The sequence below is a fragment of the Athene noctua genome, chromosome Z, assembly GCF_965140245.1.
Source record: "Athene noctua chromosome Z, bAthNoc1.hap1.1, whole genome shotgun sequence".
Lineage (NCBI taxonomy): Eukaryota > Metazoa > Chordata > Aves > Strigiformes > Strigidae > Athene > Athene noctua.
The window spans coordinates 44458376-44484187 of record NC_134077.1 but is presented as its reverse complement, the minus strand read 5'-3'; the positions used below and the strand labels follow the sequence as shown (position 1 = coordinate 44484187).

Here is a 25812-nt window from a genome sequence, read left to right as displayed (position 1 = left end):
TAACACCCCCGATTGCTGCTGCCCCCCCGATTGCTGCTGCCCCCCCGATTGCTGCTGCCCCCCCGATTGCTGCTGCCCCCCCGATTGCTGCTGCCCCCCCGATTGCTGCTGCCCCCCCGATTGCTGCTGCCCCCCCGATTGCTACCCCCCCGCTTGCTTCTCCCTCCGATTGCTGCCCCTTCCGATCGCTTCCCCCCCCGATCGCTTCCCCCCCCGATCGCTTCCCCCCCCGATCGCTTCCCCCCCCCGATCGCTTCCCCCCCCCGATCGCTTCCCCCCCCCGATCGCTTCCCCCCCCGATCTCTGACCGCCCCCCGATCGCTGCCCCCCCGCTTGCTTCCCCCCACTTGCTGCCCCGCCATTGCTGCCCCCACGATTGCTGACCGCCCCCCTCCCCCATTGCTCACACACACACACACACACCACACACACACCCCCCCCCCCGCTTCCTTCCTCCTCCTCCAGTCCCTTCCTTCCTTTCTTTCCTCTCCCACCCCTTTCTTGCTGCTGTTGTGTTTGCTGTCTGAACCACTGAAAGCTGGTTGTTTTTCTTCTTCATGCACATCTCTGGGGGAGTGCTAGGTGGTGAGGGGTTTATTTTGGTGTTGCTGACTACAAGCGTGCTCACTGCAACGACAGAGGCATTGATTGTTTGCAGTTGATCTGAGTTGGTAGGCTTTGCACCAGGGTTTTGTTCCTCTCCTTGTACGTTTCTGCCACATCCGTGCAGAATTTTGGAGTTTTGGTGCTTTTTATAGATTTGTTCGAGATGCTACTGTTTTCTGTAGCTATGTTTGGCAGCTTTAAGTTAAGGAACTCGGTGGTCTGTGTTAGGTGGTGCCTACTCTATGTCTCACTTAATTTCTGGCAGCTCTGTTGACAGTAGATGGTAGTGAAATGAATCAATTCACTCAACAGCCAGAATCCAATGTATCTGTTAAGCAGGTATTCTTTATTAACAGGCTGGGGTCGTCCTGGGAATTCTCTACCATAAGGGCTCCCAAGAACTAGCAAGGGACATCAGTTTACATACACACAAATCATACATATTCATTAGATTTCCTGGAAAGGGGTTTCTTATGGTAATCAGTTCCCAGAATTCATTTACATAGTCTGAGCGTTAGTAGTGAAAATAGGGTGAGGGTCTTTGGTGGTTGAGGGAAGAAGTAAGTAGTCTTCTTCGTGGTGTTCGCTTTGAAGTAAAGTCCAGGTGTCTTCTTCCTAAATCGACGAGATATCCTCCCTAGATTCTATCTCTGTGTCCTTTTGTTCAAGTTCACCTCATCTTAGTTTGCCCAAGTGCCCATTGAAGGCTTTGAAGGCACTCACTATCAGTGAGTTATATAGGGAGTGTTTTACAGCCTAGGAAAAACAGTTGAGGAGTCCTTGGGAAACAAACGCAATCAACACTTTTTCATGCATCACAGTTTAGTCTTAATCAGAAATTCACTGGTTTGAGCCCTTTCAATAGTTCCTAAAAAGAGGAATGCAAGAGAAAAAACTTTTTCCCCTGGAGACTGTAGTGCAGGAAATGCAACAGCTAGTCCATGACACAGAGCTGTTTTCAGATATGCTGCAAGGAAAATGAAAATGGGTAGTGGCATCTCTTCACTTGCAATCCTAATCAGGATAAAGGGGGCATGGTTGCTTTGCATCCTTGTTATTATCAAAGAGCTTGTTTTCATTAAACCTGTGGTCTCCCACCACTCTCAGCATGGCATTTAGGAGTGGTTTCTTTTGGCTCGAGATGCAGCATGAATCCCAGAGAGGTACAGTGATAGCAGCATTGAGTTGGTCTCCACCAGCCAATACGGTTTTAAAAGTCAATTTGCTTGCTTTTAGGGGCTTACTGATGTAAAAACTCAGTAGTAAAGACTTTTGTCTGAGAGCATAAGCCAGCTGGTTGTGGATGTGCTTTCAGCCTGCTTCTCATGAAAAGTAAAACATGACTACCGTTGCCCTCATGGAGTCATAGGAGCAGTGCTTGTGTTTTCCTCGTGGTGAGTTGATGTGCTTTTCTTCATTGTTGAGGTGCAGCTACTACAGCCTAGCTGACATGGGATAGCTCTCTGGGCTGTAGTAATCTGACTGCTTTCCATTGTAAGGATTACTTTCTATATTGTAAGAGAAACAGAGTCATCCTCAGGGATGCAACAGGTGTACATACTACAATATACATCATGAGAAAATGAAAGATTCTTTCTTGAGGATGTCAACAGATTTTTTTTGCTGGTAAAACCCAACACATCCATAAATGTAATAATGTACTATGGTTGGTGGAGAATAGGAGTCTCTCATGGGGAAATCTAAGTGGATACTTTTGGTTAATAATTTTGAAATTTTCTGTCAGTATCTGTCATTCTCCCGCCATACCTGCTGTTACCCTATTAGGGTTCCTGTTGGCCTGGTTGTTCATGCACATAGATTGAAATGATTGCTCTGGTATTTCTGCTGTTTACAGGGATGACAGTTGGAGACATCAAGATTTAATCTTGTCAGCTCCCCCTGGCCAGCAGACCTCAAAAATCGTTATCTTAATATTAGAGGACTGCCAGTTCACTAATGTTAGAGTTGATCAGTTGCTGAGCTATAGTTCTGTAGCCATTGTGTATGAGTAACTTGTCCACCAGAATTAACTTTCCCCTCCCTGTCCATTTTCAGGAGAAGAAAAAAACAAGCATGAAGGAAGAAGGGGAGCAATCTTATGATTTAATGTTGTTTATTTAACAAACAACATTTAAGAGCAGCATTAAATGGTGCTGCTTTTCTGTGCTATGTTACTGGCTCTTGAGAGTATATTTTAGGTAATTGATGTGTGTGTGTTTATGTACTTTGTTGGCTTTGGTGGTGCTATCTTTGTCACTGGGATCCGGCTTGAAGGATTCTAATGGATTCTTGTGGCTTTGTGTGAGGACATGGGAGTTCTTCAGACATAAGTTCTTTGGTTTGTTCCCTAAAAGCCAATATTGAATTTCACTTTGAATTCCACAGGTTTTCTTCTTGGGTTGTTGATTTGCCGAATGATGTTAAGAGGACCAAGCAAGGACTGAGTATGCTTGGGCACCCAGGAAAATTTGGCTGGTGGGAGAAAGAGATGAGGAGGAGCTGATTGCACAGCAAGTCGGAATGGCTGCCTGTTTCCTCTGTGGGTGATGTAGTCTGCCGTAGTGCCTGTGACAGGTGAAAAGCTTTTGGGTGGCTTTAAAAGACTGAGGTGGAAGGAATAGTAGGGACTCTGTTTTTCCCATCCTGTATTTTTTTTGTCCCAAAGTTTGAAATTCTCCTGATGGTTTACAGTTTGCTCCTCAGAGCTGCTGGAGGGACCATCTATAGATAGGGTCACCATCCTTTCAGTCACCCCAGTGGTGTCACTGAACTGTTCAGATTAAATACTGACTGTCTTAATTCTGCCCCTTTCCCACTGCCTCTTTGCTGGCTGGTGATCAAGGGGCAGATCATGGCTTCTCAACACACCTGGAGGGTCCCCTGGATGTGGACAGCTTTGATTTTTCTGGTATTGTACAGCCATTTCAGCGCCTCTTAAAAAAAAAAAAATCCTTTCTATCCCTCTATTTATGTTAACAACACACTTCTCCCTCAGAAATCCATGTTGCTCAGTTACAGACAGAAATCAATCCTGTGTGCATGCTAATTTCTAAAATGGTGAGACTTCTCTAATATTGAAGAGTGGTCTTTCCCCAGAAGAAGACAGACACTGTGTACACGGGGCTACTGTCTCAGTCAGGAGTACAAGATTGTGTTATCACTTGCAGATAAAAATCAGGGACACCGATGAAACCTGAGCTGAATCCCCGAGCTGAAGACATTTAAGGCTTCAAAAGCTTGATCTCAGGAGGCTTTTTCAGAGAGTGAGCTGAGAAGTGTTTTCCATACTCCATTGAAAAAAAAAAAAAAAAAAAAAGAATGTAGCCTGTCACCCTTTGCATTTTGGACTGCTGCTTGGTTACAGCTGAACCAGACCTGTTCCCTCATGAATTAAGGTTCCAGTCCTGCCTGAGGATCTGCTAACCTCAGCTCAGAGGATGCTAGATGGAGAACTGCCACACTTAGGCAGTGGCAGTGGTGCTGTGGGCAACAGAGGAGAAATGTTGCTGTGATTCAGTCTAGCTTATGTTTAATAATGAAATTACTCAGTGTAATTCACATTAGCCTAGGTCTGCATGTGATATTTAGGGAATATAATTATTTCATAGGTGTTGAGGGTGCTTGGGGAGGTGGCCTTTCAAATCTGAGAGTAAGAATAATCTGTTAGGCAGGGGGCTACTAGGATAGCAAGTGATTTGTGGCCATTTATGTAGCACCTGTCAGGACCTGCTGCTTAACTCATCTGGAGCTGTTTGATTGCAGTAAATTTCCTCTAAGAAGAGATCTTCTTTGAAAAGCTTTTCCACTAGCAGTGGATAATATCAGATGGGTTAAGGAACATAAAATCTTTTCTGGGAAGTGGCACAAGTAACTGAGAGTATGCAGTTGCTTGTTGCCAGAGAAAGAGGGTCCTCTGTTCCTTCAGGGACCCCCTACCAATGACAGGTTTGTGTAAAAAAGTTGGAGCATGTCTGAGAATTGATCTTGATTTGTGAGGTAGGGGTGGGCTTGCAAGACTCAACTGTTGTAGAAATGAAAATGCATTTTGCTAGTTTGCCAGGTGGGAAGTAGTCTGTACCTCAAGCAGAACAGAGACAGGTTCTGTGGGGAATCAGAAATTTGTCACACCAGGATCAGTTTTTACATTGATATTTACGTTCCTTGTTCCCTGTTCCACTGATGGTTATCCTTCAGTGTTGTCTACACCTAATGCAGTCCATGGGAAGGATCTGCACCTGTAGCATCCTTGGGGGTAACATGAGCAAAGGGTGACTGCTGACCAAAGGGCTGCTGCATACTGGGGAGACAGCAGTGTCTTTTATGAGCAAAAATGCACCTAGGACCATAATGTGGCTGTCTAGCCATTTGCCCACTAAGGATGTAAATCCCTGGTTGCAAGAGGCTGGGAAGGTGTAAACAGGGGAAGAGCCCACTCAGTTCATCTGCTTATCTACTGTGGGTGCTGTTGTGCACATGACATAGGGTGAGCAAACTCTTGCTCTGCTGTAACATGTCTCAGCTGACACTGAATGGGACTTGGGCATGAATGAGGACTTGGAGCCCCTTCACCCAGCTTGCAGCTGCCCGATTGTGTTTCAAGCGTGGGATGTTTGCATTGGCACGCCATGGCAGCAACCCCTCATCTCTGGCCATCTGTGCAGACTTGCAGCTCCCTGTGTTGTGGTGGAAGTGGGATGAGAGGCTCTGGTGTTCTCCCAGACCACGACCCTGCTGCTGTTGGCTTTGCCCTGCCTGGACAGATGTGAGGCTTCTGAACCTGGTGTGAGCCCACGGTGAGGCCCCTGTGCTGCGCAGTCTTCCAGCACCTCGTGATGTCTCTGAACAAGCCGTGTGCCTCTTCTGAGTTCAGGATGATGTCCCCGTTGTCTGCTTCTGCCTTGGTGCTTGCACGAGTGGCTCCACCTGCCCTGGTGTCTGCGGCCGCTGCCCAGCCCCTTGTCTAGCAGAGCAGGGAGATCTCTCTCTCGCGCGCGTCTGAGCAGGTTGCCATGGCAATGCACAGTCTGCTGTGCTCTGGGTCTCCAGGAGTCAGAAATGATGGTGCTTTTGCAACACTGAGGTAAACATCTCTCTTTTCTCATACATAGCGCATTCACCCCTGGTAAGAGCGCCGGCTGCTATCGGTGTCGGCCTCCCCTCGACCCCTGCGCAGGGGAGAGCAGCTCCAGACGCCAGGAGTGTGCCTGACCCGCAGAGCCGGGCTCCTGTGGATTGGAGGGGTGCCGCTGGCAGGCGTGGGCCATGACAGTGGCCCCAGGTGGCGTGGGGTTCCTGCAGGGGAGGAACAGGTGCCGCTCAGGAGCACTGTCGCTTATGGGGTCAGCCACTGGAGCATGCGGTTGGCTCACGGAGGGGTACAGCTACAGCTGTCCTGGATGCCAAAACGGGAGATGGGTTCCCAGCTGCTTGCTCACAGCTCTGACACTGGTTTTCCCTGGTCACCCTGGGAAAGTCATCTCTTTTTCGCCTAAGCCCCTCTTACTGCACGTGGTCTTGTTCTCACTTGCCCCCTAGGAAGGCACCCCAAGGACTACGGCTAATGAGTGCAAATGCTTAGAGTTGTGGAAATTAGCTGGGGCATCTCTTAGGGTCTTGCCAGAACTTTGTTACACTGCAGTGGGATTTCACTTGTTTATTCAGTGCTTTGGGAATCCATCAGTATTTCTCAAATCCCAGAAGCCTGTATCTGGCAGGTGACTGAAGACTCTTTTTCTGGTGTCCTTTGTTATTGCAGGCAGTAATGAGCATGGCTGGCTGTTGCAGGCAGAGAAGTGTGGCTGTGTGAACTGAAAATGAATCTCTTTCTTGATCTGCTGGCATTTGTTCCAGCATCTTTCTCTCCACCTCTCTTATTCTCGCTGTTGGTGTGTATGAAGGGGGAGTCCATGCTGGAGAGGGGAGTGGAGCAGGGGCGGAGTTTCTGTCAGTCTCTTCTTTTTCTTCCCTCCCCATGACGTGAGCAATGCTTGGAACAGTGTGCCTGAAGATGCTGGAGAAAATAGCCTAGTGCGCTTTAAGCAAATACTGACTGCTTGAGCCTGGGCTCTCCAGACATAACCTTTTTCAATTCCTCTGCAGGGGATTGGAAAGTGCCATTAGCTTTCTTCTTCCCCGTCCCATACGCTCACTTTTGGAAATGATCGGAGTTAACAGTGTTCAGAGCACCAGCAAAGTCCGGGTGAGAGCCACAGGTTCGGTGAAATACTCTCGAGAAGAATCTCTCTGGCGGCAGTCCCATCGTTCAAAATCTATGAAAATCTCCAACTCCTCTGAGTTTTCTACTAAAGAAAGCAAGGTAAATAACTAAATATTCATAGTGCTTCTCTTCGGTAGGATTGGAGGTGGTACTGTTGAAAAGGTTATGCTCTGGAGGAATTAAGGGCTTTGGAGGATCTGTGGTGATCACAGGTCAAGACAAATCTGAACATTTTTTTTCCTAAGGAGAGACATGAAGGAGAAAAAGGTCTGGTGTGTGATAGCGATTGGGTCTTGGAGGAATGCGTTGTCACTGAGATTGGTGCAATAGTAAACAGTGAAAACTTCCTAGTGAGAATGCTAATTGGAGCTCTGCTGTTGGGAAAAGTGCCAGAGTTGGCAAGTGATGTCCTTGGGATTATCTGTTTAACAGGAATGGTTTTCCATAGAAAAATAGTTTTTTGCGCGTTCTCTACAGCTCTGTGGTTTGGTGGGTGTGGGTGCTAGGTAAAAATATAATCTCGCATGCATGACTAAATATTGCTATCAAGTATTTATTAAGAAGGCATCATTTGCACGTTTATAGGAATACATCAGTGTATTGTAGCTGTTGGTAGCATGGGCTATGCCCAGCTGCTACGGTGGCTGTGTGCAGCATCTCTCCTGGCCCAGCCCATTTGTTTGATTCCTAGGCAAACAACCCCCCACTCCATGCAGTATCTTTTCTTTCCTTGTTCCTCACTCCCCCTCAATAACTGAGATGTACCTGGGAACCCCTGGCAAGAGCTTTAATAGCTATCTCCCTCCCAAAGGTGCTTCATGCCTCCAAGGGTTACATGTACTTTATGTGGTGACCGAATATGCCTCTAATTTCATTCCTATTGCAAATTGATTCTGGCTTGGAATTAGAAGATAGAACCATTTGCAAAGGTGTGTTGAATGAGGCTGAAATATTTCAGTGTCAGCTAAAGGCATTTAACCATGTCTTGTGTTTGTGTGCATGCAAAGAAGTGGGTACATACATGAATCTTCCTGTACTTGACCCTTCCCTTAATCTTGTATCTGTCCTGAGAGAAACCTCCTCTGCTATGCTGAGAAGGTCTCAATGCTGCACAGTAGTTCCTAGCACATCACTCTCTGCCAGCTTACAGGTTTTAAGATATTTCAGAGCCTCAGCTGCAGAGCTTTAATGACAGAGTAGTACAAATATAAATAAATAAATATTTTATTCAGTCCAATTTCAGGAACCTCTGTTCTGAGGGCCTGTTGACCATAACTAAGAAACAGCATACTGCTGAGGTTGTGGCAGAGAAATAGCATGACCATCATTCTTGGGCTGTTGCTGATGCAGTATCTGCTACTCCAGCAAATGCTAAAGTAAAGGCTGCATCTTGCAGGTGCTCTGAGACCCAGCTGTTGTGATCACTTTCACGGTAGGCATGGGAATAATTGCATGATATTCACTAGGAGGTTTTATGTATGAAAAGTCTCTGCATATGGTGGAAATTCAGCGCTTTTGACATTGGGTGAATCACTTAATCTCTGTACCTCTGTTCTCTCTCCCAGGTTTTGTGTCTGCTGTCTATGCATGGTGTAATGTCCTCAGGGCAGGGACTTTCCCCCAGGGATGGTGTCTGACACAGTTAGCAACTGCAGTAATGAATGGTCTGTGTTCATCCCTCTGTGGGATTCACATTTCTGCCTCCAGAGTGCTGTAGGTTTTTGTGTGAGAGATACCTACTTCTGACTATCTCAGTAAGTTGGGAAGCATACTGCAGCTTTGTTTTTGCGTGTAGTGCTGTTTTCTTATTTCATACAAGGCATTTGTATCTGTGAAGCATTTAAGACCTTTAAAAGCTGTGTTAGGGAGGACTGAGAAGATCCTTGCATGCCACTGATTGGTCTTGTGGTTTTGAGCAGCCCTGTCTTTCCGCCTTCTGTTTTTTGTCTGCCCTTCTATTTTGCTAAGATGTCACTGATTTAGAGAAATTATTTATATTTGAGCTTTAGCTCTTCTGTAGTTTTGTTGGTGGAAGAGACTTGGAAGTTGTTGCCAACGTGTAGTGCAGCAGGGATACTTTTTATAAGTCTGTGTGTGTGACTGTGTGTCAAGTTCTAGGCTGTGCTTTCTGAGCAGTGGTGCCCCGTAGGCCCTTTCAGTCTCAAACGGGGCTTGATTTGTAGTCTCATCCTCTGCTCTCTTTTTGTGAGTGTTTCACCCCTTGTGTCTGGACTGCTTTGTATTTTATCTGCTCCCCATGCAAAGTAATGAAAACGCTCAAGACCTGTTTCTGTGACAGCTTCAGCTGACTTAGGACAGCAGACAGGTTTAACCCATTTCTGCCTCAGAAACATACTCCTCTGATACTTTGCATTTAACATGACTCAGCCTATTTTGCTGAGCTAGAGAGTATTATATATTCTTATGGTCTAGTCAGTATGAACAAAGCACCATCATGGTGCCTTGCATATGAGGTCTGCTTGCTTCCAGCATCAAAGATGTGATTAAAAATTACATCTACATTTAGAGCCCAAGGACCTATCATCTCTGAAAAATATCAGGTAGTGCTTCTGTGCACACATGTATACAAGCATACACATGTATGTATAGGGGCTCCACTAGGGTGATGCATCCTGGATGTGTATTACAGGCATGCCTCAGGCCAGCTGGAGAACCTGGGAAAAAGATACTGTGAATTGATCTACTGTTGTCTGTTCTTCTCTGGAAAGTAGGCTCAAACCCCAGTTGCTTGCAAGGTGAGTCAGAGGACCTTAAGATGGTCCATGTGACCCAGCTTGACTGTCTTCCTGACAGGCTGTTTTCCTACGACCATGGACTGAATTGCAGAGTGCCTGTGCCTATCCTGCCTGCAAATGCATAGGGCCAATAAAACAGTTTCTGAAATAGGTTGTGTAGGTGCTCCACTATCAGGAAACACTTCTCTAGTCTTTTCTCTGTTCACCCATAATAATTCAGTATGCTGCCTTTACCAATAACAGTGATGAAACACACCAGCAAGTACAGAACAAATCTTTCTGAGCAACCCCCATGTATCTATTTTACAGAGGACACATATCTTGTGTGGCATTAATTTCTTGGCTCTCAGGAGCCCCAGCTAACCACCCTTTTCTGTTTTATGATGATGTATCTGGCACAATCTTTCCTTCCTTTTTTCTTTCTCCCCCTGACAAACCAGATTTTTAACAGAGGAGTTTCTCTTAGAAATGTTCTCCTCCAGTTGGTGACGCACTTGAAATTCCCTGGGTGAAATGATCTCCTTTCCTTCCCCCTAAAACATTCCTATCAACCCTATCTCCACCCACACCAAAACAACATTCATCGGTTCCATATGCTGCTGAACAGCTCTGAGCTGTTTTATGAATAATGTATGCTGGCTTGTTAGAAGAACGTTTGTTGTACAAACCAGTGGAATTTGAAATTGAGACAGATACCAGCAGACATGCTATGCTGTGCACTAACGCACAGGCTTCTTGGGGTACTACTCGGGTACCCTTGCTGAATCCTTGTCAGAAGGGGGAAAATGTGCAAGACATAAGGGGCATGTGGGCTTTGAGACTGTCAAGGAACTATAGGCACTCAGTGATCAGAGCCTTTATCCGCACCTTGCCAGGTGTTACAGATACGTGCGTGAGGACAGGAGAAAATGTCAAGATCTGGGTTTTGGGGGAGGGTGGTGAATAGGAGGTGGTGGAGCAGTATAGATCTGTATTCAAGCAATGATTCTGGTGAAGAGTCAACGTTCAGATAGTTGCCTAAACATCAAAGTGGGAGTGGTATATAACAACGTATTGCACCTTACCCAAACCTGGCAGAAGGCAATGACACAGAGACACACGCTGGTCCAGATTAACACCTACGATGCCTGATATCTGTTGCCTCTGTAACCTGTTTTAATTTGTAGAGTTCTGCTACTTTTGTTATTTTCCCCCCCCTCTAATAAACCACCTATGGTGGGAGCTGGGGCTGGTGCCTGGCTGCCTGCTGTTGTCCCAGGGGCAGAGCTGATGGATGGGTGGTGAATGACTGGGAGAGATGCTGAACTTCTGACTGAGCACTGCTGACTGCAAAGACTGAGCACATCTTTGCCCAGAGGTGTGACTGGGGCTTCCTTGGCTGCCTAGGATCTGCTGTGCTGCTGCCAGATATAGGTGAAGAAGAAATGTCCCCAGACAGAGACTGCTGACTGTGGCTGCAGGAGTAGGGTGGCAGGGGCCTGGGTCAGAGAGCACAAGTGCATCCCTGTGCTAGGGCCTGCAAAAGCCACACGGGGTATCTCTTGTAATGGTCAGATGGTCATTCCCCCATGACAACTTCAGAAACCAGGGAGGAGCTGCGTATGACGAGAGAGCCTGGGAAATAAAAATGGGAGAAGGCAGTCTAGGTCATCCCTGCTGGCTCTCTGGTTTGGTTTTGCCTGTTTACTTGCTTACAGCAGGCATTTCTGGCTCCTTCTTTTGTGCATGAAGCAAGTATAAGAAATACCTGTGGTGTCTTCCTTTCCCTCTTGGCAGACTTTTCTGAACGGGCTAGTGTGTGCATAAAGTCAGTAGCAGTCTGTTTCAAGAGCCAATCCTATGTTACTTTTCAAGTGAAGGACTTGCACAGGGCCCTAGGACCTCTTCAACACCCTGCACTCTGCTGGCCAGGCTTTGGGGACCCTGTGCCGACTTGTTATCTAAATGATTTACCTAGGTATCTGGGTAATTTATGTCTTTGTCCCTGTGTGCACACCTGTTTGTGCCTTTCTTTTGTTCGCTGCTTCTGCATGTAGAGGCAGCATAGTCAGCAGGTGCCAAGAGCAGCCTTTTTAAATGGGTTCAGTGGTTTGTGCATGTGACAAGGTTTTGAGGGAGGTAAGGTTGATGAGACACCTTTTTTTCTTGGCAGCTTTGTAGAATCAACAGTTTTCAGAGACACTCCCTGCACAGTTTTGCTTCTTTTTCCAGTTGGAATAAAAGTACCAACTGGTGAGAGCATGTGAAAATCTGCACTTTTAGTTGACCTACCTGATTACCAAAAGGAAAATGGGGATGGAATTCAGCATCTTCTCAGTTTTACAGGCTTCTACTCAGGAAGGAAAGTATAAGTTTCTTGCCTAGTTTATGAACAAATATAAATCCCACAAACACGTAACAAATTCCATTGGTTTTTTTACACTGCAGTCTGCTAAGGGTCAAATTGAAGCTGTAGGAAACAGAACTGGCGTTAAAATAAGGAAGGTGTCTAAGATGTTGCCTGCTATTTTGTTTTATGCAGCAGGTGATTTCTTTTATTCTCCCTTCTAAAAGGCATTTGTTTCTCAAAGAAACTGAGAGCAGTGCTGGGCCTTAGATGTGGTAGACCCAGAGATCAGTAATTCTCAGGAAGAGGAAAGCTGTAAGTAGGTTTTTGCCATCTGGGTAACAGAGCTTGAGTTGAAGCAGTGAAGGCAGACACTGCTGAGTAGTCAGTAGCTGGGGGTTTGCCTGCAGTAGCCTTGGGTGCCAAAAGAGATAGAAAGTCCCTCCCCTTTCCAAGTGGTATTGGTCTGTCTTGGAAGATGAGACCCATGACTGCACTGTTCTGGCATTCCCCACTGTGGTCCAGCCTCCAGTTTTCTGGCTTAGGTAGCAAATTTGCCAAAATCTTCCCAGGCTAGCAGGTAAGAAGGTATTATTGATGTCAAACTGTAGGAGTGCTGTAAATGAGAGCTGCTTCTTTTTTTGTTGTTGTTGTTCTTTCCCAGAGAGAAAACATGAGTTAATAAAACCTGTCCTTGCAGCTAATTAGGTACAGTGGAAGTCATGTCCCTACCGTAAACTCTGATGAGCTTTGTTGCAATTTAGTGAAGCATTTAACTGGTTGTCTCCAAGTTTGTTTGGTTTAATCATACTGTGGAGAAATGTTTGCTGAGGAGCTGCTGTCTGAATCAGGGCCTTGGGAAGCAGCCATGAAATAAATGATAGAGCAGGTCCTGGACTATAAATGTCTTCTACTGGTTGCAAATAATGGGAGGAGGAAATTTTTCTTCTCCAGATCATGTGAGAGCCCAGTAGATATTGGGAAAATGTTAGTGTAAATTGTTTGGAGAAGGAACATAAAGCAGCTCTAAAAGGCTGTTGAGTCCAGTGGTCAGTGCACAGCCTGGCAGCAGTCTCTGACAGAGGTGGGTTGGAAGCCAGGCATGAGAACTCAAGTATCTCCATCCCTTGAAAGGTCTTCTCACTGAGGCCTCACTGAACATCCTTGATAGACACACCAAACTTTCCCTGTATATAGTTGCCTGGACTGTAGGTACTCTCTAGCATTTTCTTTCTTTTTTTGTAAATAGCAGAGACTTTCTGTGAGGCTGTATTTGATGCTCTGTGAGGAACACTGTGTCCTTCGTCAGATGTATGCCATATGACTGGGTTGGTGTCTTTTATTCCCTAAAGAAGGAAGATGGAGTCTGGCTCATTAGTAAAGATCAGGACGAACACATGCCACTTTCCACAAGGCAAAAGCCTGGGGCATTTGTTGTTCAGGCACCAATCTGGAGTGCTGCTTTTGTGTGTCCTGCTCTTTGGCTGTAGTGATCCCTAGAGACTTCCTTAGAAGCAAAGGCCCATAAAAAGCAGTACTGCACAGGGCAAGTGTTAATTTTCAGAGGTCGTGACCCAGTCTTGTAAGCATTTGGGCCAGACAGCAGCATAAGGCATTTCTGATACCCCAGGCCAGGTTTTTGCTATGTTTCAAAAGCTCCAACCAGTGGGAGAAAAAAATGCTGCTTCTGAAAAAATGGGGAGGCAGCTGGGGAAAAGTTCCTTTATATTTGGAAGTAGTTTCTGGCTCAAAATGTAAGAGAGTGTTTGAATCACAGTAGGAAGAAAAGGACAGATTAAAACAATAAGAAGAGGGCTTTTGCCAAATCGTTAGAAACATAGTGGCTTCTAATAAAAAGTACTCAGTGACCCCAGCGTCAACATCAGCTTGTGCAGAAAAATGGAGGTGTGTCTAATTTTGCTGAACTGCTTGCTGCATGGTAGGAGAAATGTTAGCCTTTTCTTTTGCTTTCTTCCTGCAGGGTGGTCTTAAAATCTATTGGTAACTCTCACCTGAAAATTAAGGAAAGTGCCTACAAACTTCCAGCAATGCCCTTCCCTTCACTTTTGGCTGTTTTCCTTTGGATCAGAGCTCATTATACAAGTTTGGAGAAGATAAGATACATAGAAATAGACAGTGAAAACTCCAGAGCTGGAAACATTTCATCATATTGCTGTGAGTAGCACAGCAAAGCCCTGTTGAGTGGTGGGGACCTCTCTCTGCTAGCTCAGTATGGGTAGGATGTGGGATGGTTCCTCCTGGTGGTCATATCTGTTGTGTTGCTCTGAGAAACCTACTTTTATGGTACACTGTAACTAAAAGTTGCTTAATGTGTAGCATCAGTGTGAGGTGAGTTGTACCAGTATGTTTGACCTGCTTGTGTATGGTTCAATCAAACTAGATTTTCACAGAGTTGAATATTAAGGATCTTCAAATAAACTGTACAAGATTCAGAAAGGAGCCAGTGGATCACAGGATTAGCAGTGGGATATGCTCATGGGATTCTCATTGCAAGTTAATGTGTGGCATGTGCACAAGACTAGTTTCAACTCTTCAGTTTTCCAAATTATTTTTGTTTTGGGTCAGAGTTAAGGCTATTTAAATGCTAATGTTTCTTTTGAGTGTGTTATAGCTATTATAGTATGTGATTTTTCAGGCTTGTTCATACTTGATGTGCTACTTTTTGGTAATCATGTGCATCAACAGTTCTTCTACACGTTAACATATTTTGAGGCTGTGTAGGAGTTATGTGTCAGAGGGAGTAAATCTATCTATGTATATAAGGTAAATTACAAATGTGCGAGAATCAGGGACATTCCATACCAAAATACTTCACTTCAGAGAAGTGGCCTATTTGAAGAACTCCATTAGCTTGTAGTAATAGCAAGCATTTATCCATTGTATGCATCAGCTGCTTGAGGGCTGAAATAAGACACACTTATTCAAGTGATGTATCTACTTCCTCTCAAAAGAAATCCATCCCAGCTGTCTGATATCCACCCAGGCTTAAGTCAGCCTCCAGACCATTTTCTTTGCCGGCTGGTATCAACAACCAAATTGTGACCTTTGCTGTCAAACCTACTGACATTTTTCTTATGAATTGAAAGAGTAACAATGTTAGCAGGCAGCAGACCAAGACATTGATCTTCAGGCACAAAAGCTGCTTATTGTTCATTTTCTGGTTTGCACTTAGAATGTGTTTATGTTTGGGTGTGTGACTGGAAAAGCATTCAGGTGTCTGTGAGGCTCAGGGACTTCAGGTAGTTATTCTGGCATAGTTTTAAAGGTAAGCCCATATAGTGAAATCTTGGCCCCGTTAAAGTCAGCAACAAAAAAAGGAATTAAATTTGACCTTGAATTTCAAGGCTCTTGTCTTGTAGCTTTTGCAGACCTAAGGGTTATTTTAAAAAACCTCAAACCACAAAGCCCAAAAACCTGTTTGAGAAAATTACTGTAGTCTCAAACCCTGCATTCTGATAATTTTTCCTTAGATGAGATTTCTGCTCAAGACTTTCATGTTACCATCAGCATATATGGTACCTCCTTGATCGGAGACAGCTCACTTGCTGGTATTAGTTAGGTAATTTTTCTCAGCATATTAATGTGTATATGTAGCAGGGGTCAGACAATAATCTCATCTCATTTCTCTCCCTTTGCAGGCCCTCTACAATTCAATCAAGAATGAGAAGCTGGAATGGGCAGTGTAAGTATACTGTGCAGAAATTGAAATTAGGAGTTTAAAAGTAGTACCTGTGTAATAATGTGTTTATATGTCCTGTGTCACCATCTGAGTGGGCTCCAAAGCCTCTAGAAGACAGCCAGTGTACGTAATGAGTTTTCTTTTCTCTTAATGAATGACCTGGCAATACTGCCTCATCTGTTTCTCTGACAAGGGGAGTTGCTAATGATAGGAGCCAACGGCATTTGTAGGGAAAGAGGATGTTTCATTTAGTAGGAAACTTCAGCCTGAAAAGAGAGAAATTAAATCCTTCATTGTTCAATGACTGCATAAATAAAACAGAAGTTGACTTCTCTCTTTATCTTTTGCTACATTATGTCAGAACCACTGAATAGAAACACACATCTTGGATTGAGTTTCTTGATGTTGGTTTATTGTCTTGGTTTGTCTCCTGATTAACTATGGATAACTTGACAACAACCTAGTATGAAAGATGATAAATCAGACATAGTCTGATATTCCCCCCTGTCTGTTGCTGCTTTCAACAGGCTAACACTTGTTAACCACGGAAATACTGCAGGCAAGAAAGAGCAATTTCTGATTGTGTTAAATTGACATTTCTCTGTGCTTAGGTTTCATGTGGTCTAGGTATGCCAGCAGAAGGGTCTGCTTTAGATTTCGCCACTTGCAGGACAGTAGATTTTGGAGTAAAATAAAAGTCTTTCATTTATTTTGTCTGTACAAAATGTTTACCTGTGTGGATTTACACATCTGAAACCTCACCTTTCTTGAGAACAGTGTGTGTCTGGGATGAATGCTCCTGCACCTTTTGCGCTAGAAATCCTGACAACTGCCATAGATCTTGCAGGCTCATTGGCTTCTGATTTTCATTTGCAGATGATGAACTAAAACCAAGGAATTTCTTGTCAGGGTGTACAACCTCACTTATAAGGGCTGTTGGTCTCAACTGGGATTGCAGCCCCTGTTCAGAAGTGTGTTAGATAATGTCAAAGTAGTGAGGAAGGTGGCTGCTCAGAGGAATCACCAAGTGCCATCTCAGATGAGCCTCATAAGAAGCATGGTGGGTGACATTTTCCCAGACTGTGTCTTGGACCTGGAAGACATGTTAATCTTATGTGTCACAACACCAGACCTGTTTGCAAGACACTCTCTCATAGGTACTTTAGATCTAGCAGAATCCATTATGTGACTTTCTCGATGTCAGAATTTTCCTCCAGCTCTTGCCAAGAGACCATACCGTGTCTAATGCACTTGGGCAGCCTCCAGGTGGGAACTGACTCAGTCCTGGCTATGCTCCCATGAGCTTCAGTCAAGGAGATTTATGAGATAGCTTGCTTCTGTATAGGTAGTAACTGCTTCAACATTTACATAGTCCAGTCTGTGTCCCTTGCTAATGAATTGTTTAGGGAAAAATTCCAAGCAGGCTGGAAGAGAAATAAATCAGAATTCTTAAACAAGGCTTTGGGATGTGAGTGTAAAGCCACCTTGTCCTAGCAGAGTGCTCAAAGGGGCAAATTGTCCGTTCCAGTCTGAAGCTCAGAGAGATAGCTGGGACTGATGTGACAATTACTTTCTCTGCTGAGAAACAAAACTCATTCTGGGCATAGTCAAAGAGACTGTGCCTTTACTTTTAGGACTGAGAGCACTGGCTGGAAAAGGGAGTGTGAAAATGTTTCTCTTCACTTTCACAGAGATGTGTGCTTGGTGTAAAGTAATCAACCAAAGGAGCCCCAGGACTGCCTGAGCTAGAGGGAGGAAGCACATCAATCTCTTGCTCTGCTGTTGTGATCTGCAGAGAAGGGTGGATAGGAAGGGGACATAGTCAGTTTTCCTGTGATGGGACTGAGGAAGATCCTCTCTCCTTTCCAAAGAGTATCCCTTTACTTCTCTGATGCAGTTGGCAGGGGAAGAAGTGGGAGGTAAGGCACAGGTGGAAACAGGGCTGCAAAACTCAGCATAAGCTCCCTTGGAGATGCTGGCACATTGAAGGAACGCTTTTCCCCCAGCCAGAATCCCTTTGAGGAACTAAGACTCTATGAGCTGAGCAACAGTTTAAGAGCTGCTCTGGCAGTACATTATTTGGTGGATTAATGACTGACAGTAAGTCCCTAGGCAGGGGAGAGTAACAGCAATGAGTAAGATGGAGAAAGACTGCTACACGATCCTTTTCTTCCTAGTTATGAGCTCTGTGTGTTGTTGTCCTAAATAGTTTGCTGTCCGTTTCCAGTAGAATTAGTCTGATCCAAAGCCCACAGAAAAAATGGCTACCACTGACTTCAATTTTGTAGTCAAGAGAAGTGGCATTGTAATCAGTAGATATGCTCCAGAGACTTTCAGTAGTAGTATTCATTTATACTTTATGAACCGGGAAGCACGAGTACACTCTGGAAGAGAAAATTTCATTACAGTTCTGCTTCTGCAGTAATTCCAGGTTCAAGTTCTCCAAAATGTTAAAAGCAAATCATGTACCATGATCTATAAAATAAACAGACCTGACCTGGAATTTGCCCTCAACTGGTGAATGTGAGGTCCTGAATGCACGCTCCTTACTCTGCACTGCACCCCTGAAGTCTTTTGGTAACTTTTCACAATAGAACTGCCAGAAGACATTCTACCATTTACTTGTCTTGCCATTTACTTTGCTTGCCATTTCTTCTTGCCTGCCTTGTTGTTCAGTGTCCTGGGAGAAAAGATGAAAGCAGTATGGGAAAACTAACCATCAGAAATACGATTATTCTGTCTTTTGTCCCATTCCATATTTTCTCTCTACTGCTTACAGTTCTAGTTCTCTCCTGTCTCTTAGACTGTAGTTCATTTCTTTGAACAGCAAGTGAAGTGCTAAGTAATGATTGGACCTCACTGAAGTCCTTGACAGAAGTTCCTACTGCCTGCAGTGAAGCCACGTACTGTTTCACCCAGTTAGTCCAATGCAATCCTGTTTTCAGTGTGCTGAGGTCACTGGAACCACCCCAGGAGTGCATGTAGCTCCAATAGTTGTGTTGTAATTTCTCATGCTGCTTAAATTTCCCTAAGGGACTTAATATTTCCATGGAATTTTTTCATAGTCAGATGGTGAACTCCTGTTCTTCAACCCTGACACTACCCATACAATGAAATTAATTCAAGATCCTGTGAACATGAGCAGTGAGATTGAGTTGGGTTTGTTTAGTCAGAAAAGGGAGCACTGAGGAGAGGGACCTAAGTGTATTTTTTCCAATGTGTCAAGGCTGTTGCAGAGAAGAGTGTGCATTACTCTGCACACCCATTGTAGATGGACTTGAATTTGGAACAAGGGAAGTTTGGGTTCAACATTGAAAAAAGCTTTCTAGCAATAAGCCTTTTAAACCAGGACATAGATTTGTTTGGACAAACTGTGGAAGCGCTTTCACTGTAGGTTTTTGTGAACTGGTCATTCTGTCCAGAATGGGTTAGGAAGAGTGGATCCAGCCTTAAAGGTAGAGATGGATTAGTTGACCTCTTAACATCCCTTCAGTCCTGTTGTCTGTGATGTTATGGCCCAGGTTTTGTAGATGTTTCTCATCCTTTGACTTTTGCACTGATCATCACCAGCTTTAAACTGAAGAAGAAAAATTAGTTTTATTTCAAAGGCTCCAGAGCTGAATATGTTTTGCTCTCATGATGTCTACCTGGAAATGTGGTGGTGAACATCATTGTTGTTGTAATATTATGTCTACTTCCTGTTGAAGGTGACAGGAATAACAAAATCATCATCTTAAAATAGACTGAATGGTGATCTAAGAATTAACATACGAAATTCCAAAGTGTTGCTTACAAGATTGCAAAAATCAAATGGATGCATTTGAGCTAATTGTATCCTGAAAGCTTTCTCTCAGCAGGACACTGTAGTTTTCTGGAGAATCATGGGTTTTTTGACTAGTTAATGGTACAGTTTTCTTTTAGAGTTTAGACATGGACATAGTATATTCTTTTTTGATTTTCTGGACTGCACTGAAAAATCTTCTCCTTCCAGCCAAACTAAAATAGGTCTTTCTGAGACAGTGATGGTGGGAAAGGGCTGCTGCCAAATCCTTTCTATGTTTCCTGTGGCAAACTGTGACACAGAGACCAGGGTGGCTGTAAAGACCTCTGTGCTGAAGCTCACCTTTTTCTAGGTCAAACTGAGAAATGTTTCCCCATTATAATTATCTCTTTGTCTTCCAAGTTCTAGGATGTTTCCTGTTTGCAACTTCATGATTGGTTTTACAGAGGAGTCAGGTGGTAATCACCTGGCTCTCCTTTCTTCTCTCCTCCCTTTGTGAAGATGCCAAAGCTTCTGTCCACTGGTCTCTCAATTCAGTTTCCTAACAGATGCTATCAGTTCCAGAGATTCATGTCATTATATGTTACAAATCGAATTTTTTAAAATGCCGATTTTGAAATGGATAAACCCAGCCTTTTGCCATGTCTTATAAGTTTTCTATTTTCTACCTTTCCAGCTTAGTGACTTTGAAGTTTTCCAAGGCAGAGCCTCAAGTCAGACCATAGAGCATACAGAAATGTTATTGTTACTGAGAGAACTGGATAGTGGTATTCTCTCAGAAGACAAAAAATGGGCCTTTCTTCTATAGTGTCATTTTGGGGAGAGGCAAAAATATATTTCTTCGCCAAAATGGCAACATCTACATTTTTGTACGTTTTTCAAATTTTCATGTTTAAGAATAAGAGGCAAACTCTGGTTGTCAGTGATCATTCATTTGGGAAGGAAAACATTGCTGTTTCCATGCTGTGTCTTCAAGGGATAGAGCAAGCAGATCCTGGCCTTGGTGTGCTGGTTTTCATGGGCAGCCAGTGCCCTGGTTACTGCTCTGTCTGCAGGTTCTTTTCCAAAGAAACAAGCTAAAGGAGGTGGAACTGAAGCTCCTTGTTTTGGGAAGCCTTGCAAATATCACATGTCATAAGCAGAGTCTTGTAGAAACTGTACAGGTGATAACATTTTCCTGTCACTAGTACCCTTCAGAGCAGAGACACTAGTAGGTCCCATTTTCCATCCATCCCTCCTACAAGAGCGTTCACAGCCATCAGGCCCTTTCAGTTATCACAGAGAGGGGTCACCAGAGAAACTGCTTTCAGACCCAGACCAGCAATGAGCTCCCTCTGCTGATCAAAGACAGAAAATCTCTTAAGACTTCTGCAAACCTAAGAGGACGCTCATTATGATGTTTTGCTACTGAAAAGTGTGATGGAAGCAACATGTTCTCTTTTTTTCCCCAAAGGCAGAAAGATTGTGCTATTTTCTGTACCAAATGGAAAGGCACCGAGCCTGCCCCTGACAAGGACCTGAGCTCTGCCAGTGTGACACTAGATCCATGACTCTGAACATACCTGCACAGAGACACCACCCACTGACTCTTATCCCTGCATCACTGAAGGCCTTCATGCTGGGGATGTTACAGGAGTTGAATCATCTGTGAGAGTCATCTGAAGATGAGGAGGTAGTTGCACCCCCCACAGGCTAGGGTTTCAAACAAAGACCAGTTTTCAGGTGTATGTATACAGAAGTCAGCTTAATTTTCTGCAGCTCTTCCTCCTTGCAACCATAACGGAAAGACTGGTGAGGAGTAAGGTCAAATTGTTACATCCTTGTTAAAAGCTATCCAGGACCTATCTATTCAGCCAGCTTTGGTGGGTATGTAAGCGAAGACTGATATGTGAACTGTTTTGATGCTTTAAAACTCCTTCCAATCATCCTTTCTTACGCTTGACCACTGAAACAACATGGAGTATTTGATGAAGTAAGTCTCAGATCTCTTGGTTTTATTTCCACTGGTGCTTCATACTCAAGATCAGAAGAAGACAGAGGCTCCTTCTATTTCTGTTTTCTCAGCTGTCCATCCATTTCTCATTCTCTGTAATGAGTCTGCTTTGCTTCTCAGATTCTTTTCATTGCATCTTGACCTAATGCATCTTGTTGGAGCACTTCGCTCTCACAGGTGCTTGAGGCCTCTGAGTCTTAAGGATGTCCCATTTTCAGTGGCAGATTAAAGGACCAGTTAAAGGTTTATTCAGTGCTACTAGCAGTCATGACAGCAGATGCCATTTTGTCCTTGTCTGCCCTGTCTGTCTTTTAAAGAATTCCTGTTTAATAGTTGTCCCAGAGATGCTGAGTTTGAGAGCATTGACCCCAGCACTAGTGGTATCCAGGATCCCCAGGATCGCTTATCACAACGCCTGTGTCTGCTTGGATAAGGGCACTGGTTGCAGTAGGTCTCTGCTGACAAGGAGATATCCACTGTGTCCTTGGCTGGAATCCCAGAATTCACAAGGCACTTCTGTGTGACAAATCAGCCCCAGTGCTTGTGTCCTCTTGAGAGATTTTAGTCTGGATTAGATACCACAGACTTGTATTGAGAGAATTTGCTCCTGGAATGAACACATATCTAAAACATGTGTCACACAATGGTACAGACTTGCCAGCAGCTAGGAAGTGAGGCAGACACAGGAAGGGTGGGGACAATCAAAACTGACAGAAATTAATACACTTTTTCAGTTGGGAGAGGGCTTCAACCAAAGAATGCTTTGAGCGATAAAAACTTTTTTCGACTCTCTCTGGTCTGGAGTGGGAAAAGACATATTGATAGGCTGAAAGATTCAAGGACTGCTCTTGGTTGCAGGAATCAGATCTTCAGGTAAAAGTTTTGTTCCTCTTAATAAGACAACACCATGAAGGTCTGGTGCACCACCTTGACTATATCTCTACAACTAAGTCAGTTGTCTGGCACCTTTGTGTGACTCTCAGGCCCAACGTTGATGTGTAGCATCTGTATCCATACTGTTGTAAGGTCTTATTCTCCAAAAGAAGATGCTTGCCTTTGTACTGCCTGTGGGGGTGGTTCTTGACTGTGCTGATTCCTAAAGGGTCTCTGGAAATTGTTTGGGAGTGTGCTGGGCTGAGACCCAAGCACAAAGTAGAATGAGGTGATCAAAGTCAAATGCCTGGGAACATTCCCTGGTGCTGCTGAGTTCACTAATATAGCCTCTGTATCTCTGGATTTGGTTTCCGTGTTGTCAAACCACCTTATTATTGTTGTATGTCCTCAGACTAAGTTATTCCCTAGAAGACCATTTCATCAGAGATCACGATAACGCAGATTGTGACTCTAGCATGCAGTTCTTGGAGGACATTTCACTGGATGGTCATTCCCATAAGCAGACATGGTTGCAGTGTGTCCCAAAAGGAGCTTTTTAGACTGACCTATGCCCTGATAGTCCTCATCTGATACACACATTTAAATACATGCACATGTTTAGAAGATCTGCCGCAGCTTGCTTTCTCTGATCATCTGGGTCAAGTGAGACGCAGCAGTTTGAAGTCCACACCTGCTATTAGCCATCATTACTCAAGTGATAATGTTTTCTTTTTTTAATGAGGTGCTGGTTTTAGGACAAGCATTGCTACCATGACTTTCCAATGACAGCCTTCATCCTCCCTGACACACCTTTCCCCAGTCACCTGGAGGGGAATGTATGAGGACTTCAGAGGACCCAGGGTTGCTCTGTAATCTGACATTTACTGTGGTTCCTCCAGGTATACCATCCAGTCAGATTAGTGGCCTGTTTTCTGAAAACCATCATCCTACTCTTGTGATGGACACCCTTTGTTTATTAGTTTGCCTGGTCCTTTTTGCCTTTGGCTATGACTAGTAAAAAGGCATTTATCAGTTAGGCAATGCTTGTGACTTGCTGAAATGGATTGCATTGTTGTCCCCAAGAGCTGTGTTTAATACATTACCCTAATAAGTAACATTTTGAGCAGCATTTTGTTTCTAAAATACAGATAACATAATTCACCCAGTGTAGTTTTTATTTTTAAATTACTACTTCTATGCTAGTCTGCAGAGGAAAATAAGGAAAAGTAGGTAGAGTCTGTATTTTGTGTGCTAAGTTAAGGGGTAAGCCACAGTGATCTGTAGTAATTTAATTCTTTTCATCCACATGTGAACTCATGAAGAAACTGGAGATTTTTCAGGAGAGCCCAACAGGCAAATATTTCCCATTTTAGCACTCAAGTAAGTGGAATTAAAAATAGGTGAGGTTGTCGGACACAGAACGCTCTTGAAATCCTGCCTTTTGAGACTGTAAAAGAGCAACATGGGCTTTTTTGAAAATCTGACTCCTATGCTGGGTGAGGTAGGTGAACTGAAGCTTTGCTATAATCCAGCTATATTTTGGTATGTATCTAGGTTTCTCCCTAAATAGGGCCCTCTATAAAGACAGAAGTGTGTTTTGACAAGGAGTGTGCAAGATTTCCTGAAATGAAACTTTGCTGGTCAGCCCCTTGCTCATGATTGGTTTTCACTGCTTTTTTAAGGGATGAAGAAGAGAAAAAAAAGTCTCACTCAGATGGGACAGATGAAAAGGATAATGGAAGCCAGACGAAGGCTGTCAGTCGAATTGGCAACTCAAATAACCCGTTTCTGGACATCCCTCATGACCCCAATGCTACTGTGTATAAAACTGGATTTCTGGCTCGGAAAATCCATGCAGATATGGATGGAAAGAAAAGTGAGTACCTTTCACCCTTAGCATCTCATTTTCTTGTTTCTCTGCACATTGCTCCTTACAATGAGCCTATGTGCTTCTCAAGGCAAATAGTGCTGCTTCATTAGGGGAAATTGCAGCAATAACAAACAATGCAGCAATTGGATTATCACACTCACTATTAGGCCAGGATTTACAGTGTTCAGTCCCATTTGCAACAGCTCTAATGCACAAGCATAATAAGTAATGTGATACAGCAAAGTAATGTTAATCTTTTGTGCTAGAAGAAAATGAATCTCATGGTTTACAGAAGAGAAAACTATTTCGAGTGAATTATAGTAGCTGTTCGATAGTAGTTTGATAATTCTCCTTTTCCTTATGTGACACCAGATTGTTTCAAATCTTCCCTCCCCTCTGGGTCTGTCTTTAAAGGAAGGCTGTTATTTATCTCTTCTTGAAAGATGCTGTAACTGTTCCCTACTTTCCCAGCCTCGGGTCACATACCCAGTCAAGTTCAACAGCTTTTGGTAGCAGCTAGATCTATGCAATGCAGTTCCTCCCTGCACCTTTTTTGTAATAATCCTGCTGTGTCTCCTACTTAAATTACCCTCTTCTTGTCCTACTTCCATTTGTGGTGCACTAATTTTCAAAGGCCTCTGACTTGCCTGTGTGTTTTGTTGTTAGAATACCTTCATTTGTTTGTTTACTATTGATCTTGGAAACAGATTACTCAGAGCATCTGTATTTTCCCCAATTGTTGTGATGATCACCTACTCATGGTTCACACTGTTTGGCTGAATCCTGAAGGCAAAGTCTGACTTTGTGATGGTTTTTGGGTAGCTGCAGCTCTGTTAGCTGGGCTAAGCTCTTTGGTGTCCGCATGTTTTGCTAGTATATTTTAGAAGTTACAGTTGGAGGTCAAGGTTTTCAAGCTGGAGGCTGACAGCTGGACAACTAAATCCAAATAGAGATGTTGAAATCAAACTGACCTCATTCTTTGTGATGACTGGATGCTCTGGATAGGTTCCTCTATTAAACTTCCATTTATTTAACCTTAATAAGTAACTGTATCTAGTTTACTTTATTAACTTCTTTAATTATAAGTAATCAGAATTGCTCATTATTCAGAACACTGGATGCTGGCATTTGGGGGATAATCTTTTTTGAGTAATGTTATTTGGGCATGTTTTCAGAAATTTTCTGTACATCTTAAGAGGTCTGTCTCTCACTGTTGTACAGCTCCTGAAAAAGTTACATTTTGACTTCCAGTTGCAAGTAAAATTTTGGGATTGTTTAGTCAGGAGAAGAGGAGGCTGAGGGGAGACCTTATCACCCTCAACAGCTACCTGAAAGGAGGATGCAGAGAGCTGGGTTTGAGCCTCTTTAACCTAGTAGTAAGCGACAGGACAAGAGGGAATGCCCTCAGGCTGGGCCAAGGAAAGTTTAGACTAGATGTCAGGAAGTATTTCTTTCCAGAACAGGTTGCTAGGCGTTGCAATGGGCTGCCCAGGGAGGTGGTGGAGTCCCCATCCCTGGAGGTGTTCAAGAGTAGGGTCGATTTAGAGCTTAAGGATATGCTGTAGGTGGGATATGCTGTTCGTGCTAGGCGAATGGTTGGACTAGATGATCTCCAGGGTCCTTTCCAACCTAGAGGATTCTGTGATTCTGTGAAAATGAAACTCATTTTTTTGAAGTTAGTTAGTCCTTT

General features: G+C 43.9%; 1 protein-coding gene across 6 annotated transcripts in view; it reads left to right on the top strand.

Moving 5' to 3' along the window:
* PSD3 (pleckstrin and Sec7 domain containing 3) overlaps nucleotides 1–25812 on the top strand; it is a 110566-nt gene that overhangs the window by 59694 nt on the left and 25060 nt on the right. For 5 of the 6 annotated variants that reach the window (XM_074933106.1, XM_074933105.1, XM_074933108.1 and 2 more), the window contains 2 exons: nucleotides 15565–15608; nucleotides 23935–24128. In XM_074933106.1, coding sequence (XP_074789207.1) covers nucleotides 15565–15608; nucleotides 23935–24128 — 238 coding nt within the window. Of the gene's footprint in view, nucleotides 1–6728; nucleotides 6923–15564; nucleotides 15609–23934; nucleotides 24129–25812 lie in introns of those variants that run through there. The other variant, XM_074933110.1, reaches the window with a different exon arrangement.